This window comes from Clytia hemisphaerica, unplaced genomic scaffold (genome assembly GCF_902728285.1).
Source record: "Clytia hemisphaerica strain Z4C2 unplaced genomic scaffold, Clytia hemisphaerica genome assembly, whole genome shotgun sequence".
Taxonomy (NCBI): domain Eukaryota; kingdom Metazoa; phylum Cnidaria; class Hydrozoa; order Leptothecata; family Clytiidae; genus Clytia; species Clytia hemisphaerica.
In genome coordinates, this window is record NW_027104384.1 from 706,021 (window position 1) to 725,807 (window position 19,787).

General features: G+C 33.8%; 1 protein-coding gene and 1 long non-coding RNA gene across 3 annotated transcripts; both read right to left on the reverse strand.

Moving 5' to 3' along the window:
- Nucleotides 1-5,534: 5,534 nt before the first annotated feature.
- Nucleotides 5,535-10,503, reverse strand: LOC136819355 (uncharacterized). Of its 2 annotated transcripts, XR_010848432.1 has the most exons (4): nucleotides 10,192-10,503; nucleotides 9,109-9,251; nucleotides 7,794-8,024; nucleotides 5,535-6,694 (listed from the first exon to the last, which is right to left on the reverse strand). It is a non-coding gene; the product is annotated as an uncharacterized lncRNA (long non-coding RNA). The 2 variants fall into 2 exon arrangements; XR_010848433.1 differs by lacking the exon at nucleotides 7,794-8,024.
- Nucleotides 10,504-13,861: 3,358 nt separating this feature from the next.
- Nucleotides 13,862-17,632, reverse strand: LOC136819322 (uncharacterized). Its single transcript, XM_067075569.1, has one exon. The coding sequence runs from the start codon at nucleotides 17,531-17,533 to the stop codon at nucleotides 14,876-14,878; it is 2,658 nt and encodes an 885-aa protein (XP_066931670.1). The 5' UTR covers nucleotides 17,534-17,632; the 3' UTR covers nucleotides 13,862-14,875.
- Between the last annotated feature and the right edge of the window lie 2,155 nt (nucleotides 17,633-19,787).

Here is a 19,787-nt window from a genome sequence, read left to right on the forward strand (position 1 = left end):
TCTGGGGCAGCACCTTCAAATCTAATCTTAAAAAACTTCATAGTAAACAAAAACATGCAATGCGAATTATGTTTGGTGTAAAGAAATCTACTCCGATTAGTCATCGCTTTAAAGATATCGGCGCTCTTAATATTTACCAATTAAATATTCTGCAAACAATATCTTTTATGGGTAGTGTCAAAACGAACACCTGCCCAAAGTCTTTCTTAGATCAATTTCCGAAAATTTCACACAAATACCAAACAAGGTATTCAAAAAACGCTTTTAAGATCCAAGGCGCGAAATTAGCCGTAAAAAGATTTTCAATCAAATACCGGGGTCCTTTCATGTGGAATAATGTGCTTAACAAAGAACTCAAAGAAACCTGCACTGAAAAATCTAAATTATGTTTCAATAAATCCGTCAAACAATATATCATGAACCTTGACATTGAAAGATATTTTTAATTCTTTTACTATAACGTTTGATCTATTACATATATCTCTATTTTTTTTTTTTTTCTCTTTTTCATATATACATATATACTCTTTAATATCTCTCAATTTTCTCGCTTTATTTAGACTGTAAATAAATAAACTTCGCTTCAAGGGGATAGGTGAAAAGGCAGTAATGTCTTCTTCTAACTCCTGCGAATGTTTTTAGTTTAGGAATTTTTTTTCCCTTATCTCTATTTTTAGCAACATTACCGTGTACAATTTTTATATCTCTTTATCAATGCAAATACTACTACGAAAAAAAAAAAAAAAAAAAAAAAAAAACCTTTAATACCAAAAACCTTTCCAGGGGTACAACTTTTATTTCACAATTTGTTTTACGTCAAAATGAGAATCTTTAAAATAAAGGGGTTGTCCCATAGAATGCTAATTTTGTTTTAAAAATAGTTTCATTGAAGCAAACGATAAACGTTTCGAGCTTCTGCCTTTTCATCTTAATAATAATAAGGTACTTCTTTTAAAAAAGAATTCGTACAGATTTAATAAGATGAGAAGAAAGATTTCAACTTCCTACACTTTGTAAATTCCCTTTTGAGAAATTATGGAAAAAATGTCAAAATAGTGGGTCTAAAAGGCAATATTTCCTACTAGATTCACTTTTCACACCAAAAATTTGGTCTCATAAATCAGTTTATCTTTATTCTGATACCCCCTTTTCATGACTTTATTCTTACCTGTTCCATCACATATAAAAGATTATGGGTAGATTTGTTGAAAGAAAATCACCAATTTTGCTCTACCAGGGGTAAGTCAACTGCTTAAAACCCGACTAAAAATAATAAAATGAGCTTTCCTTTGACTTTTATTTCGAAGTTCAATGACAATAGAAATCTATCTAGGGAAGCCATTCCTTATCAAGATTTTCAAAACTTTATGCAGAATTTTTTTAAACCTGCATTCTGTGGGACAGGGATCGTAAAGTCTTCTAAATTCTTCGCCACGACATGGCGCCATAAGCGGGGAAAAATAGAACACTAAAGATTAATTGCGTGTTTTCAGTAAACAAAATCTTTTAGTGAGTTAAACCATAGTGTTTGTTTTCCCTCGAAATGGTCGAATCTTATTAGTCGAAAAGTACATCACGTGACTTTCCGTGGCGAAGAAGATGATTTTGTTATTTTGTTTTTTCAGTGCTTTCAGTGCTAAAAAATGAATGCAGAAATTAAAATAGAAATAAAACAAGAAGCCGAAGAAGAAGAGGTTGGTGGTTACTTTGGCACCCAACTAAGTTGTGATTTTAAAGAAAATGACATTTGTAATGATGTTGATGATTTTACTTATCTTGCTCCTGTTAACACTGGCATAATGAGTGAAATTGGAAGAATCTCGAGAAAATATAAATGTTCGTAAAAAGTTTAAGTGTCAAGAATGTGGTAAATCGTTTTCATCCAATCAATCACTTCAGAATCATATTGATGTTATTCGTAGAGGTTTTAAACCGTTTCAATGTAAAGAATGTGGTAAGTGTTTTGTTTATAAATTGAAGACAAAGTACACCTACGAGAGGGTTGGAAGGGTTGGAAAAGATCTCAAACTTAATAAGCGAGGAGGGGGGGGGTTGGAATAAGAATGTCCTGGGTGGAAAATTTTCAAAAAATTAATTAGCGGGGGGGGGGCGGCTATTAGGTACCCGAGAGTATGTATAAGAAATCACTCAAGCTAAAACAAGGCACCACTAAACCTTTCAGACTGAAAGATAAATTCAATGGTAAAATTTAGTACACGCTTTTTTTTATAAGAAAAAATTTATAAGAACATGAGCCTGAAATTCGGCCAAAACCTAAGAACAAATTAAGAACAAGCTCAAATCCGCACTTTCCCGCGCGCTGCAACTTCGCAAGATCGCCGTGCACCAAAAATATGTGATTTCCCGGTCTCCCACCAAAAATATGAATCATTGAATGAAAAATATAAAAGTTTAGAGACATAGCTGTTAGGTTTTCAAATTCAGAATTTCAAAGCAATACAAAAGTGAATTTATTAACATTTAAGGGACAAATTAAGAATAACGTTCTTAAGGGCTCTGACCATAGTGAATTTTTCATAATTGCCGTGTTTAAAATGTGTTTTCTGACTGATGTAACCAACAAAACTATGGCATGTTATACATTTTCTGTTAGACAAACTATTCCTGAATCTGACACTTCAAAAATTGCATTGAAAAAGTTTGATGAAGAAGAAAATGAAGACTTTTGCGAGGAAGAGTATTTCAACTTTGAAGAGCTTAGTTTCGGCGAAGAAAAAAAATTTTGAAAAATTTTTCGCAGTAGATGGTGTATCTTTTACCGAACAATAAAATTTTTGCGGAAAATTTTTGTAAATGCTTCTTTGTCTCAAAATCTTCAAAATAGTGGTTTTTCATAAATTTTTCATCTGGATTTTCCTTAAAAAAACAGTTATAACTTTTGACACATCTTTTTAGAAAAATTTTCAAACAAAATTCCAAACAACAAAAGGTTGAAAAGCTTAGGAGGGCTTAGTGGATTAATTACTAAGGTCTGAAGTTTGTCGAATAAAAGATGTCTTGTATGAGAGTATATAGAGCTGCGAATGGGGGGGGGGGGGTTTGTAGGGGTTCGAAATACCGTTTTCCCGTCAAAATTTTTGCTGACTCCCGGAATCCCGAAAATTGAAAAAAATATTAACACCGTCACATCGGTTTGTACAAGTTCAAATACCGACATAATGACAAAAAATAAGGCCAAATACCGTCACCGTCTGATTTTAAAATACCGTTTTCTCGTCTTTTTTTTGTCAAATCCCGTAATACCGTACTAAAAAAGGGCCAATCCAGTCATACCGTAAAAGTACAACCCCCCCCTGCAAAAGGTAGTGTTGAGAATCTTCGATGGAATTTTTTCTACACGCACAAAAAGGATCTAAAGTGTCACGGAAACCATGCCTAAATTTTGGTTCATTTAGGTTCATTGAGGTGACTAGGAGAAGGCTTGGGCTTTAGGAACAAAAAGCATGGGACATTTTTCTTTTTCTATTGTCTTGCGCTTAAACTTTAGGAGCTCGAAAATTGGGTTTTTTAAAGTGGATACCGAAGCGAGATTTCTTATACGACCATCTAGGATGTTCTACTGTGATATGCAGTAAAGATAAAAAAAAAGTTTCGGAAACGCTCAGTTCGAATATTAAGTGGATAAATCGGATTTCTTGTTCTTAAATCTCATGGTGCTGCGAGTCTTGCTTTACCATTCAAAACAATCCTCCGATACCTACCTGACAGAAATTAGCTTAAAAGGGGAAGAAGGGGGACATTTACCCCGTAGGACTTGGAATTTATAGATCAAACTTTTATGCAAAACTCGATCGAATGCTTTTGAGATATCTAAGAATACTCCTCTCGTATCTAAAGAAGGATTGGCCTCAAACTCTGTGAAAATGTCATGCGTTATGGATAACAACTGAGAAACACAAGAGTCACCCTCCTGAAAACTAGACTGACACGAAGAAAAAAGGTTATTTGTTGCAAGTAGTTCTTCGCAATACTCTTGTCCCCGTTTTTATAAACAGGGATGACATTAACTTTCTTCCACTACTGGGAAGGGAAGATGTCTGAGTGAAGTGATAGATTAAAAATGTTACACAATGGCTTGAGATACTAGAGATTTACTGCAAATCCTAACAATACGTGTAGAAACATCGTCCCAGCCATGGGTCTTGTTTATGTTTAAAGAATATATCAGAGACTCGATTTTATCCTCATTAAATTCTAAATTTTCTAGTCTTGAGTCAGTGAGGAATTTTTCAGGAGAAAAGACACTGCCAGTAAGAAAGCATTATTTGGCAAAAATAGAATTGAAAATGCTTGCTTTCTCAGAAACATCAGAAATGAGGATGTCTCTGTGATTGCTTGAGGGTTGACCAGTATTTCTTACTTCCAAAGTTTGGGTCGTTAAGGGAATTGCCAAGACGATTAAAGTAGTTATCCTTGGCTTCTTTAATAGCCAGCCTGCACCTACTGGAGATTTCATCAAGTGCCTCACCAAGGGATTCCCCCGCTTTTTCCAATGGCGATAAATTTTAGCCTTGTCAAGGAGCATTTGTTTAAGTTCAGGTGTCATCCATAACGCATCTTTATCCCTGATGGTAATTATTTTATTAGGGACGAAATTGGAAAAAAAATTGAGTAGATAAGAAGTATTAAAGTCAATGACATTCAGAGCAAGCATGATTCCCCTCCCATCAGCCTTAGCAAAATCCCAAATTTTGTGGTTATATACTGGAGGGAACTTAATTTGAAAATTAATTTTATCAAAGGTTATCTGGTGGTGCCATCGAGAATGTAGTGAAGGCAAAACCCCAGAGTTGAAAGCAAGAGCTTTCGTCAACGTCAAGTCCTATGGAAATAGATAGCCATGACACTACAGTGTAAACAAGGAAAGTGTTGTCTTTGACGTAATTTATGAAAAGGTCTATCAGAGCTAGATATGAATTTGTTTTGATTAATATTTTTCGGCTAAAAATTGGTTTAAAAGTCCTCCATTTACCTCTGTTCTTTTGAAAATTTGAGCCAGCTAGGGCAAAAAAACAACACCTAAATTTTATAATTTTCGAAAAGAAAAAATCATTACTACAACATTTTAGTGGAAAATTATTATAGAGGCCTTGAATTGTAATCATGCATAATAAATAAAATTGTTGGTCAATTTTGGATTTTCATAAAATTTTGGAACTATTCTACAGAATATTAGCTTCAGCTAGAAATAGCCTCAGCTACAAGGCCTCTACAACGTCTCCAAAACTGCGTGATTGTTTACCTGACCACATTGTTAAAGAACGTAAAAATTCTACCATTTACATTCTAGATTTAGCCCTATTTAACGGTTCGGTGACTTTGGAGACGTTTTACAGATTTGCTAGAAGTGGTGTAAGTCACAGAAAAGAGCTATTATATGTGCCTTATATTTGGAAAATTATATTGCAAAAGCACTCCTCCACACCAGTTTTAAATCCGACAATCCTTGCTTAACCTCCATATTATTTTTATTTACAAGTGGAATATTTTCACATGGAAAATGGAAAAAGAGATTCGAAAGAAAAGAACAATATATTTTTTATTTAGAAAATTAATTATAATCAATGATAAAATTTGCATGAATAAACTAGAGAAAAATACAGTTATCAACGAAAATGATGAAACCATTCAAAATTAAGTCAAACCTAAGCAGAGAAATGCAATCGAATACTCTTTTGTGCCTAATTCTAGGAGGTGTAATAAACGGATGGGTTGTAATAAGGGGTGGGTTGTAATAAAGGGGGTGGGTGTTCTGGGAAAAAATTCACAAAATGGGGGGGGGGAGGTCACATTAAAGTGATATTGGAGTGAATTTAGTGATTTTCCCCAGGAAAATGAAGGTTTTTGGCACTTTTAGGCAATTTCGAGGCAAAAAGTCATAAAATGGGGGAGGGGTCCTAATAAAGTGAAATTGGGGGCGGGGCGGTGGTGTTGAAGAATCGGAAAAGTAGCAAAGTGACCCCCTAACAATTAGTCAAAAAGAGTAGAGAAACATCTTTCCTCAACTTGATATTTTCAACTATCCATCATAAAAAAGTAATTTGCGGTAGTAAAACAGTTTTAAAAACTAAAGTCTATAAACTTATTTAAAAAACATTGTCATTAATTTCTTCAAAAGTTATCATAAAATTGGCACGCTTTTCATTGTAAAATACTTAATTGGTGATAAAAGCAAAATGTTTATATAAAAATGAAAAAAAAATATAATTATATTTAACAAAATTTATTTGCAAAGAGAATTCAAAAATCTATCTTTTGTTTGGTGCAAAAAGTTTCGAAATCAAATTCAAGGTCATAAATTGTTACGATTCTATAATTACGAACAAAGAATAATTTTGATTTAAATTAGAAGCATCAAGCAAAAAAGACCATTATTTCACAAAATTTGATCTGCTATATACAGTATCTGGCACTCAAAATGCAGTAAAAATTTGTTTTGTTTCTCTAAGAGTGCAAAGAAAAATTTTTGAAATTTTCTAAGTGCAATTGAGAGATGGTATTTGTAAAATTCTATCCTGGGTACACAGTTTTTTTATAAGAATTACATAAATCGAAATGTGCCTCGTGATTGTTAACAATAAACAAGAAAAAATAAAAGCATTGATATTTCATTCTTCGATTGGTACAAATGATATAAGCTGGTTCCAATTTCCAATCCATGAAATGTAAGAAGCTAAACGAGAAACAAAATTAAATTTAATTTTGGTTCAATGCATTATTATACAGACGATATTGAGTAGTTGTGGGAACCTCAAAAGCTCATATGATACAATGTCTAAATCGACATTTCAAAACGCGTTTACCCGCGCAAGTTTACGTGTTACAGATGGTCGAAATCGAAAGTAAAATTACGGTGGCAAGAAAGCCACGGAAAAGTACCGTATAATTTTTATGTGTGGTTAGTTATCAATGTTATATTTCAAAGATTAATTTCAAGTCAATCAAAAGTTTTTACATCTTGACAGCCCGTTCACGGACTACACTTTTTATATAAGAACAATGAGGTTCAAAATGGTAAAAAATTAAGAACAATTTAAGTCCAAGGCTGGAATGTCTATTTTTCGTCAAACAAAGGTAAAAATAGGGCAATAATAGAAACAAAACAAAAAATGCCCGCTAAAAAAACTCAAAAAATAAGAACAAATTAAGAACAATTTGAGGCTGAAAGTGTAAAAATTTAAAAACGGTTTGAGCCTCAACGACCTTAGCTCAAATTTCATGGTTCTTATAAAAATAAAGAGTGTAATCCGTGATGGAAATTTTATTGGACATGTTAAGTGACGCTCCCTCTTTTCTCCAATTTTGTCAATGTTTACGTTTTACAAATTTTAGTTTTAATATTTAAAGTATCTAACTATCAATTCTTTTATTCTAAAACTGAAACTGGTTGCGTTTACATATCCTGGCATATTGCCAATTACTCCAAATAGAATTTATTTTGATTGTTTATCCCACTGCTTGCCGTAGCCTTGAGATACAGCAAAAGATGCAAATTTTATAGTTTATAGAAAAACCTGAATAGAAAGCGTGCAGACACTTCAACAAGTCACAAATGTCAATTTTGTTCTTTGTTTTAGTTTCTTTGTTTAGCTTGAAATGCCAGAAATGGCGATTCCTTAGCTCAGAATGGCATTTCAAATTACCGCTCGCTGGCATCATTAGGCATTTGGTAAACTGAACAATAGTGTATAACAATTGAAACAAAAGAAAATCGAAAGCAATTACATATGCCAGGATGTCTAAACGAACCCACTGAAAGCATTTCAAATTACCAATTGCAATTTCTATTGCTTGCCACTTAATAAATGCTTCGTATTTCATCAAACAGTGCATATAAACTGTCTGAGAGCAGGTTTTGCCGGTTTTCTTGTTGCCATATCTTGGTTAGGATACTGCCCATTTAGGCAATCAAAAATTTTGTCGCAGATCCTGACAAACTTTTGTGTACCTCTAGTTTTGGGCTTGCCTTTGATACTGAAGAGCATGACTCTAGTACTGAGACACTAAAATAAAAATGAAGTAATTTTCAAAAGGAATCCAGGACAAATAATGAAAATAAGCTAGAGTCTTTGTCACCATCCAAACATTCAATATTTGTGTTTCACAGTTGAAAAAGCCACTCAGGAAGTTTTGATGTTGAGCCCAGAAAAATTATTCAAAATTTCTGTTTATATCAAGCTAGTCATCAAACTAAAATTATCGAGACCAGACTTGTAGCTATAGTCATTTCAATGTCATTGACAACAACTGAATACATGAATAACATATCATAGTAGGGGCCACTATGTCTTCCCGTGTGCAGAAGCTTGTGCAAAGGGTTTTTATGATTGAATATTGTTCCTTGAATGTAGAAGATCAAAATTTGAGAGGTGGAGCCGGGTGTGACCACCCGTTGCCATGGAGACTGACGTCATTGGTTACTATGGCAACCAAAATAAAAAGTCGTCAAAATTGAAAATTTTTTGTTCCATTCGAAAGAGCATGAAAAACTGATAAAGAAAAAGGTCACAAGCTATATCTGAAAATGAATATATCAGGAGATATTGAGGAAATAAGGCAAAATGACGTCATGAAACAATGATTTTCAAAAAACCAAAAATTTTTTAAATTTGGCAAATTTTTATTTTTCGATGACGTCATTGTTTCATGACGTCATTTTGGCTTATTTCCTTAATATCTCCTGATATATTCATTTTCAGATATAGGTTGTGACCTTTTTCTTTAACAGTTTTTCATGCTCTTTCGAATGGATTTTTTTTTCTTCTATTTTGACGACTTTTTTATTGGTTGCTATAGTAACCAATGACGTCAGTTTCCATGGCAACGGGTGGTCACACCCAGCCCCACCTCTCAAATTTTGATCTTCTACATTCAAGGAACAATATTCAATCATAAAATCCCTTTGCACAAGCTGCTGCACACGGGAAGCTTTTTCGCGACATAGTGGCCCCTACTATCATGGGATTTTTATTGTCATATAAAAAGGCCATTTTATTTCAGACAAACCTAATTCTCAGACTTTACCTAGCCTGATTAGATAACATTTAGGCACTTTTTTTGAGTTAATATGGTAATCATCTAAGTTACCTGAGCTGCAAGTTTAAACGTTCATCATACTTAGTCGATGTGTTCTCTTGTTAATTTGATCATGTATTAAGCCCTGGGATTTTAGTATTCTTGAACTCCCAAAGTTGTACCACATGGTTCCAACTGATTGAGTGTTTGTCCAGCTAAAAGGAAAGGAATTAGACCATATAATTTCAATAATTTTTTTTGAATTTCAACACCTGGTAGTGATAAATATTTCAAACAAATCATCATTGATATCATTCAAGGTATTTCCTCTGGAAATAATAGACAAACCATTGGCTTACAAAATTTTTGGTGCTTCTATTTCCATGAGAGTTTTCAAAATTGTTTTGTCCTCACAAATGAAATATGTAGAGCTTATTTCTATCCAAAGCACATAGATTAATGCTGAAGAAATTACAGTATCTTCCTTATTCTTTGAGTTTATAAAATGAACGGTTTGTAGAAGCTCCATCAGATAACAGACAAAGCCACGGTCTCTTTAATTTCTGAAATTTTCTCTCCATCAACACAATCTGCGAAACCACTGGTATCAATATCTGATGCTGTTGTTGTCTTATACACACTGTGTTGATTTATGCCTAGCTTTCTCTTTTTTCCTACTTTCAGCTTGGGTGCCTCTGGGTGCCTTTCAATACTGATTCAAACTCGTACAAACAACTCTACACTTTTCACAGATTTTCTCAGGATGAACATCAACAGCATCATTAGTAATATCAACTCACAAAGCACTCACAAACTCTTTAAGTTTTCTACAGTCTTACTTTTTATGATGAATCGGCTTATCATATCACGCACCGGTTGCATAATAATCTACACTACTTTACTAAGGCAGCTGTTTGTTTGCGACGAAATTCAAATTCTTCTTCCATATCTTCCTTCAGTATTACCAAGAAGCAAACTTTTCGAAATTAACTGCCAACTTTTAGCTGATCACGTAAACAAAGTGAAAGACAACAAGAACTGGAAGAACTACCTAGTCGACGGTTGAGTACATGAAGTTTAAAAATGGGCTGAACTCAAAGAGCCAGACCACAGTGAAAAGAGCCAGACCACACTAGAAACTTCAGATATACATACCTCAAGGCATTCTCTACCAAGGAAAATTGTTCCCTATTTGAAAAAAATTGTCCATCTTTTCGATTTCGAGTGAATTCCATGAGTAGGTGCTGTTAGCTACTCAACAAGACAGGTTATCTTTCTTCGATGATAATTTCACTGTATCCTTAGTCAAAACGTAAACAAATCATTTGATTGGTTGAAATAAATATATCCAAAAGCATTTGAGATGTTTTAAACAATGTAGTACTTGCTGTAGACGTTGTTTTAGTCATAACTCGAATAGACATAACAAAAATAACAGCAGCAAAATCACCGCTTCGACCCGCCATGTTTGCTTCCTTCTCAATTGGTGGCATAACTTAGCTCGCGTCAAAGGCGATTTTTCTTTGTTGCAAAACAAAGGAAATTGAATAGAAAACAAGAGTCGCCCGGCTTTAAAGCAGCTGCGTGCAACCTCCTCTATTTTCTATCTCTTTGATCAAAGAGAAAAAGAGGGTTAAATCAACATAAAAGGGGTTGCGGAACGAGCGTTCTGTTTTCGCAAAGCGAAGAATCATAAAAAAATTATCAGTGACCCCACAAGAAAATCACCTATCATCGACTTTTGAGGGGACTGGTAATGGTGTCAAAATTCTTGGTTTTGGATCGGGGCACTCATATCAAAACAAAGCGAAAGGTCTATTGTGTGACCCAAAATTAGGCCTTTAAAATCAGACCCTTACAATGAAAAGAATAATTGGGCTAAAAATCGGTGCATTACGGTTAAATTTTTGACCACTTTAAGGCAAAATACCGACTTTAAAGTGCACTTTTCCCCCTTTTCCTCGTTTCCACTCTACGCTTTGGGAAGTTTGGAAAAAGGACCCTCAAAAGGGCCGCACGTCAGTAGGTCATTAGCCTTGAGTGCCCCTGGGGGTTTCAAAGGATGCCAATGCAAAGAATTCAGGCATCTTGATGACCTTTTAGGGGGCTAACTCCTCAATGGAAAATAGTAACCAACAATGATCCCATTACATCAATATTGTGTACATCTCTACACTGTCTATGTCTTCTATAGATCGGGTCAAAAAGCTCAGTCACTTAAAGGACTCGGAAATAACAACTCGTAGGTGGGACGAAGCGAAATCTTAGCCTCTCATCATACATTCAGCCTAAATTTAACCGTCGTACGAAAATTATCAAGTGTTTTAAATGTCAACAGAAAACGATTCCCTATTCATCTAGACCAGGCTTGTATTTATTTAGTTGTAAATTTTAAAAATGTAACGATTTTGTCCCTTCAAAAATATAGAAATTTTCATGAGCACAATTTAAAGTGATTATTTTAATGATTGTTATGTTTCTTTAATTTGTATACAATAATACATTTATATTACAAACAAAAAATAGGTAACAAAACTACATTTCATTATTGATGCATAGTCATAATAAAGAGTTAGTCTGGAAGGACGGCCCGTATGTTTTTAACTCTATCAAAATAGACGGCCGTACAGAGGGTGCATAGAATTTTCAAAATGGCGGAAAGTGAAGGTGCTGACATAGGTACTGATGCCACTGATGACTACAATTTCTTCGACGATGAAGAAATGAATGCTATTCTCCTTAACTTTGAGGTACCAGAAACACCACCTGAGACCAACAAAGTAAAATGTCTTCACTGTGGCAAGGTTTGTGTCTCTCAACGTGGCTTGAAGAGGCACATGACGAACCAGCATTCTGAGACGTCTCAGACTACTGAACCAGCAGCATCAACAAAACCATCATCATCAAAACAAAAGCAACAGAAACCACCAGCTCAACAACTTTCTGCACCAAGTGAATTACTACCTGACACTTCTTTCATAAAGATCGTCAGGGGTATATTCCGAAGACTGGCTATAGATAAATGCTATCCAGAAACAACACGAAAACAATTTGAGACTCAGTATGATAAAATAACATACATATCCACGAGATCACTATATGATAATGTCCTAAACAATGTTGTTAAAAAGTTCAAAGGAGATACAGAAAAATTTTACCCAAACTTTATAGAACATTTTGAAACCTGTGTCATTTATGACTTTCTGGACGACACAGGTAACACTCTACTTATGTTTGAGTTGGCAAATGGTGTTTTGTCGTACCTTGCCAACTCAGAAATTGTGGATGACGACATAACTTTTGAAGATAAAAAGATAAATTTCGATCAAAAGGACAGAGAAATTATTTTCAACCTTAGTGGCGTTGTAGTTGGAAATGTTTTCCGAAAAGTATGTTATTCCAAACGTCCACGAATCAAAGGACGCTATGATGAACAATATTTGGCATTTTTGAAAGCTTGTAAATATCAAGAAGGTCAAGAAACCGATGTATCACATCATCGCCTTGTTAACCTTAACAATAGAGGTGGTTTGTGGAAAGTTAACAGGTCAATCTTCAACGTGTTCATGCTTGCAGAATCATATTTTGTGTCTGCAACAACTGATCGGAAAGTTACAAGAATCAATGTTGAATATATTGTATCGTCGTTAATGGCAAACCCTTTCCTCCTTGCCAATTTTAATTCAATCCGGCATAAAGCTGAAACTCTCGTGAAAAAGGAGATTGCAATGAACTTATTGGATGATCTTTTGACACTTTACGTACGAATTAGATCACATTCATTTGCAAAAGACAAAGTCCAGTCTCACAAAATGGCAAAAAATGTGACAAAATCAAAATCGTTGAGAGGGGAAATCAAAAGAAAATCTTCTTCTTTGGATAATGGACACTAATGTTTTGTTATTTTTTCACCTGTAGCCTGATTTCTAACACAGCAGACCTATTTTTTTCTACACTTATGTCTTTTTTGTTGTGATGCATTTGAAACTTTTTGCATTTGAAATTAACATCATACTTTCATCGCGATAAGAGGGGTTTTATGGTCACTTTTGATATAAAACAGTCTGTTTCTGCACAAGTTAAACATGTGTTAACTAAAATTAGCGAGCTGTGTAAGAAGGTCAAACATAGAAAATTTACAACCAACTTTGTCAAGTTTTTTTATATACTATACCCAGCTTACAGTTAAGGTATAACGAGATAACTGGTTTATTTATGAAAACTGTAAGAGACTAAATTTTAATGGTTCACGATTGGAAACAATTTCGGATTTTCTCAAAATGCTTATACAAATTGTTTTTTCAGTCTGAAATTTTATTTTGAATGCATCAAAATCACACATTTAAAAACCAAAAATTTACAAGACTTCAATCGATTATCTTTGTCATGGTAGATTAATGTTCTAGTCCAAAATTTTAATAATAAGAGGATCCAGGTTCGACCCCTGGCCATGACAGTTGCTCTTTGACGCACAACCTCATTATATATTGTAAAAATCCTATCGAATTTAATGACACTTCAATCGATTATCTTTGTCATGGTAGATTAATGTTCTAGTCCAAAATTTTAATAATAAGAGGATCCAGGTTCGACCCCTGGCCATGACAGTTGCTCTTTGACGCACAACCTCATTATATATTGTAAAAATCCTATCGAATTTAATGACACTGTCACCAAACTTCAAGCTCTACAACACTATTAAATAGCATTGAGAACGAGAACAATTTGGTGGTTTTCATTAAAAACTAGGAAAATATAAGCTCTAATATAGTTCTTACTTCCAGTTATCGTCAAAACTAAATACTTTACTCACTCACCAAAATTTTTTTAATAAAGTACAAAATCAAAAACTTTGCGAAACCTATCATACCTTGAAAATACTGTATACCCAGACTTTGAACAAAAAATCCTTACTATTCAAAGATTCTGTTTTCTGTACAAAGCCCAAAAATTAGTTTGTATGAAGCAAAATTATATTAGTGCTACTGTTTATTACCAAACAAAATCCAACTATACATTTAAAAAACAAAAATTTACAAGTATACACCTAAAAATATAGAAATTTCAACAATAAATAACAAGAAAAATAAACTGTTTGTCTTAACTTTGATTTCCTTTTTCGTTTATAAATAAGAATTTCATAGAGTGATATAAAATAGAATAATTTATCTAGCTTATTATCAAAGAAGTGTTATTTTCTAAATGTACATATATACTGCTTATCTTTTGTTATTTTTTTTATTAAGGTATTGTTTGAATTCCTTAAAAAGTAAGAAAATACTATTTCTTCAAAAGTTCTCAGAAAACTACTCAGTCACTTTCTTTTTTCCCTAAGTGTTTTGAAGACTTTACTTCAAGATAATATTCGCAGAGTTTTGAGAGTTTGAGCCTAAATGAAATAAGGTGCATAAAAAAATGCTAACTTGAAATGCTCCTTTATAAAAAAGTAATTCGTTTCAATAAAAGGTGTTTTGTGTTTCGGTTTCTAATGTAATTGAAAAATTTAAATTATTTTGAGCTGATTTGAATAACAACCTTTCAAAGAACTCTTTAATCAAAACACTTTCATTTTCTCCAGACGACATTTCAGACAATATTATACTGCGCATCAAACTAGGGAGATAACCTTTAATTATTTCAAATGAAGATAATTTAAGCGGCTTTTATATTACCTCTTATTTTCTGAGCTCAAGCGATTATCAAGGCCTATTCTTTTTTTAAAAACAAAAATAGGCGCACAAATCAAAACAAAACTAAAAACTTGGATAATTTAAAGTTATTATCATAACAAAAATACTATATCAATGCAACGATATTCATAAACAGTAAAAAGGTAATATTACTCAGTGACCCTTTGTTTCTTAAACATGGGCTCATTAGACATGTCTACAAAAGAATGATCAACACCACCACTATTTCCTCCTTCAATTGATCGACAAACATTCTGATTTCTTATACTGTTATCATTATAACCAGCATCAAACAAAGATGGATTCTCCTTTCGTGAGCCTAATGATCGTTTCCTCCCAAAATAATTTTCAAGTGGGTCTTGGTTAAAATGCTCAGTAAGAACAAATTTACACTTAACAGTATCCAAAAGATATTCAACACAATCAATAACTGATTTCACAGTGATTTGCAGTCCCTCGTAGGTTTGCCAAGAAATAAACATTTTAGCTTTGGCAGTTTTGTCAAACTTGCCTTCACGATTATTAATAGACTCAAGCCATTTTTTGAAATAACCAAGAAAATGATCCTTCAACCATTTAATACGACCATCGTTTGATTTGTAAATAGGCTTATTGTTTTCCTTCAATTTTTTCTTGGCCTCTTCAGGGTTTCTAATGTTCATGATATCAAAAAATGTATCCATCATCAAACAAAAATCAGATGTGGATTTTGCCTCAGGAACATATTCTTTCAAATGATTACCAACAGTTTGACTCAGAACTTGAGTTGCGAGTTTTACATTCATGACAGAATACGGTGTTAATTTGATATGCTCAGTGGTAAGCTTTGGTAGATAGTGTAATCCACTTTCCTGATCGTTGTAAAAAGCATCACTAATATGAGACCAAAGAATATTACCATTATTCCACATGTATCTACTATTTCTCCCTGCACCTGAGTTAGATAGACAATTTCGTGCAGTTTTCATTAAGTGGGGTGGATCTGAAATAAAATGGATGTACCTGTTGTCAGTACTAAATCGGTTTTTAGTTTTATATGTAACATCCTTATCCTCCGATCCTTCAAGTTTGGCATGCATCCTGAAAAACTTTCTGTTAGAAGACGCACCATCACAGGTGACAGCAAGGACTTTCAATTTACAACTCAACTCAAGGATGCCAGTGGCTTTCCAGAAAATTGCAAAAAGTTGACTCGAATTTGCTCCATCTGTGCCGAATGTAGCAAAACTAAATTTGATAGGGTTGATTATTCCTCTCACCATAACAACAAGGATGTGAGTAGCAATAGTTTCTATGTTCTCAAAAGATGCACTATTCAATACAATATCTCCCAAATCCACATAACCAATCAACTCTCCAGAGTGCTTGTCAAACACAAGGTTTTCTTGAATTTTCATCTCGTCAAGTAAAATGCAAATATATTTCTCATCATCAGTAAAATTAGCAATCTTTCCTTTTAACTCATCAATAATCTCACTATTAAATCCACGTTGTGGTCGAATATAGTTCTTATAATGGCGAAGTCTACGTTCACTTGGAAGGACGAGGATACCTGTTCCTGTTTTGGGGTCATGTCGTAAGTCTTTGTAAGCAGATGCTGACTTTGCATGTAGACTGAGACAGTATTTGATGATAGAAGGGTGGTAACGGACTCCTGATGGTGAACACTTGATATACTGTTGTTGTTGTTCCCAGAAAAATTTCATGAAAGGTGAAATCTCCTGAGAATCTGTACGAGACATAATTGACTTTAAATCGTTATCAAGAGTATCATCTACTGGGAGACTATTTTTGGCTAGTTCCTTTTGAAGCTTTTCAATTTCAGTTTTTAATTCCTTATTTTCAATACGTAGTCCTTGCACTGTAACCTTTAACCTAGAAGATGATGCTGAAGATAAGGGAGCATTTCGTTTTAACGGCTCCAGTGATTTTGCTTTCTTCCTCTCCTCATAACTTTCATGTTGCTTAGTTTTCAATAAACAGGTTTTGCAAATGTCACTTTGACTCAGAATTTGACAGTCTTTTGGTCGTAGAAACTCTGTCATCTGGAAGGGACCAGCATTTACATCATAAAGTTTCTTGGGCACAGGGTGTCGTAAAATAGCATCAGAAGAGTAGGAGACGCCACGACAAACAAACAAATGTTCTATTGAGCGTGTCAGAGGGCTCAGATATGTAGATTTCATAGAACTATAGCCAATATCAGTGTTTGATTGTGGCACAAGCCAATTAAAAACAAGTATGAAAAAGTCAAGATTTTCTTTCACTCTGATCTCAAATTTTGGAACTGAATGTATGGAATCGTGCAACAAGATTGACGTTTCACTAGCTGCCTCATTATTCTTGATTGTCCAATCAGGCAACTTTAATTTCTCAATACGGGTTGTGAAGTTTTCATAAGATGTATAGCAGTCAAGGTTTGCATTGGGTGGTGCAGTTGGGGCTGATGCTGTTGCAAGTTCTCGTTTAGATATGCTACTTGAACTTCTTGGGGACACTTCAACTTTTGGATGTGACTTGGATGGTAAACGTAGAGTTGGCAATGCACCAGGTTTCCTTGTTGTTTTTGTTTCATGCCTCAGTAGGTCTTCTTCTCTGTAATGAAGTTCACAAGTATGAAGTGTTCGATTCTTAATTTGCTTTCCAAGCTTTTCATCAATGACTCTGTCTTTAGTAATAATGTTCACAATTTTGTCTCTCCATTTTGTAGAGAATTCATCATCTCCAGTAGGAACACGAAAGTTTGAAAGTTCTTTATGATTTCTGTTAGTAGAGCATTCATATATGGAACAATTTGCACCAGGCATAATATTTTCTCTTCATTTTGAAAAGGTTACAACCTCTCAACACTGCTCACCACATTTTATTTTTTTGAAATCGAAAGTGGCTGATGCACTCAAAAATGGCCTGGGAACGATAAACAAACGCAGATCGAGTTTCTATCGTGAAAACAATAGAATACGGCCCGATACGGGCCGTCCTTCCAGACTAACTCTTTATTATGACTATGATTGATGCATGGAAATTCCGTATCCTTTATCGAACAATTGCACGACCTACACTCTACATGAGAAGAGAGAGAACAAAATATTAATTTTAAGAGTCTAATTAAAATATCACAGAATTGGGAAAAAATTGTTTCTCCTAGACAGTCTGAAGAGCACATTTTGGCAGTCTTTTGTTGTATTATTTAGAATCAGTCTGTAATAACCTATTGTTATTTGACAAATAACATCTATTTGAAAAATGTTAACTTACCACAATTAAATTAGTTTGTGTTGCACGAAAAGGAAGAAAGATACTTGTCGGAGCATTCAATCAGGCTCAAACTGCCGTTCTCTGTAATGGAAAACAAATACCTTTTAAGTGGATTAATTTTCGCATGTATTAATCTAAAATCTAAAATTCAAATTTTGGCTAACACCTCTTTCATTTAAGTCAGCAATGACGACGTTTAAAATAATCATTTTTTATATGCAAGTTTGTCGGTGATAGAGAATTGTATTACAAAGCTAAATATGAATTGAAATGGACTTACTTTTAAATAGGTTCTAAAGTGACTTTGTTGGAACACGTTGACTTGATGCATGTTATAATGGTCAATTTTGTTTGTCATTCTATTATACCTGAAGTGTTCTAAAAGACAAAAGACAAATTGGACGACCGAATCTAATTCAAAATGGGTTGCGTAAGAGCGAAGTTCACCAAAATGAGGAAGGAAAAGATGCTAACATTTTGGAAATAATTAATACAATTTTTGTACAAAAGTTTACAAATCCTCAATTCAACAATAGGCAAATTACATTCGCATATAATAACAATAAACTTTAATAACGATAAACTATACATTTTCAGGTTTAAATTAATAAATTCTATGCTGATTCAAATTAACTAAAGTGTCTTAGTTAGAAACTGTATTAAAGATATCTTCAAAGTTATGCTAAGCTAACAAGAAAACTTGAGATGATTAAACCATCACAGGACCTGAACTATAATTATATTAAAATCTCATAAACCTCCTCTTATGAACACGACAATTTCAAAAAAACTTTTGCTTACTCAAACAATTCGAACTTTAATTACATTACCGCAGCTCAAATGGAGAATTCTGTCAAAAAATGTTTTCATAACATCAAAATACTAAGTTCAAAATACTGAGTTCAAATTAAATTAATTAATTAAATTTATTGATTGGATAATTTAAATTTAAGGTGAATTTATGGGAAAAACTGTGACAGAGTGCCAATCTAAAACAACGATGTATGTTAATTTAATGTTTGTCATCACAAATGAACACCTACAGAGTTTTCACCATAAAGATGAACATTAAAAACTTTCTGCAAAGTCACTTGTTTGGTTCTTTCTATCCTTTTAGTCTTTCTTTCCAGTTCTCTTCTCTCTGACTTCCTCTTATCCTTATCCTTATCCTTCCATGAATCCAGGAACCCCTCCATATCTTCACCGCCGTTATTACTCCAAAACTTGAATGAAGAGTACGATCTTGGGCCGCCATTAATTCTTCTCATTTTCTTGTACTGTTTAAAATTAATAATTTTATCACTATTTTTCTGTTGATTTTTCTCTCTTTCAGACTTTTTACCACTCTCTCTTTCTTCTTCGGCTGCCAGTTCAGCCGAAAACGAATCATTTAAATCATTTTCCACCATGTCCACAATGTCGTTATTCATTGTTTTTTTTAATTTCGCCTTAGCGAAAGTATTGTGATAGACTTTCTGTGGTGAAGTTGGAGAAAAATGTAGAAAACGAAAGTAGTCGGGTGGATAGACTCACTAAATTTAACTATCAGTTATGTATCACAAATTTTTACAAGCTAGTTTAACCACGGAATCTTTTCGCGCGTTTTCTAAAAATTACGTCATGAATACTTTACTGGCCTAGTACTGTGGAGAATGAATGCCAACGGCTGTGAACTGCCTAATTAGCTCCACAGTTTAGAGCGTACGGCTGTCCTCCAAAGTAATTCAAGCTTGAACATTGAAACATTTTTGGAAATTTTCTAGAAGGTTACGTTGTTCTTGCAAAATAGTGGAACTCAAAATA

What these genes read in the sequence shown, in the direction of transcription:
- LOC136819322 (XM_067075569.1), bottom strand. Translation starts at nt 17,533, where the DNA reads ATGCCTGGTGCAAATTGTTCCATATATGAATGCTCTACTAACAGAAAT.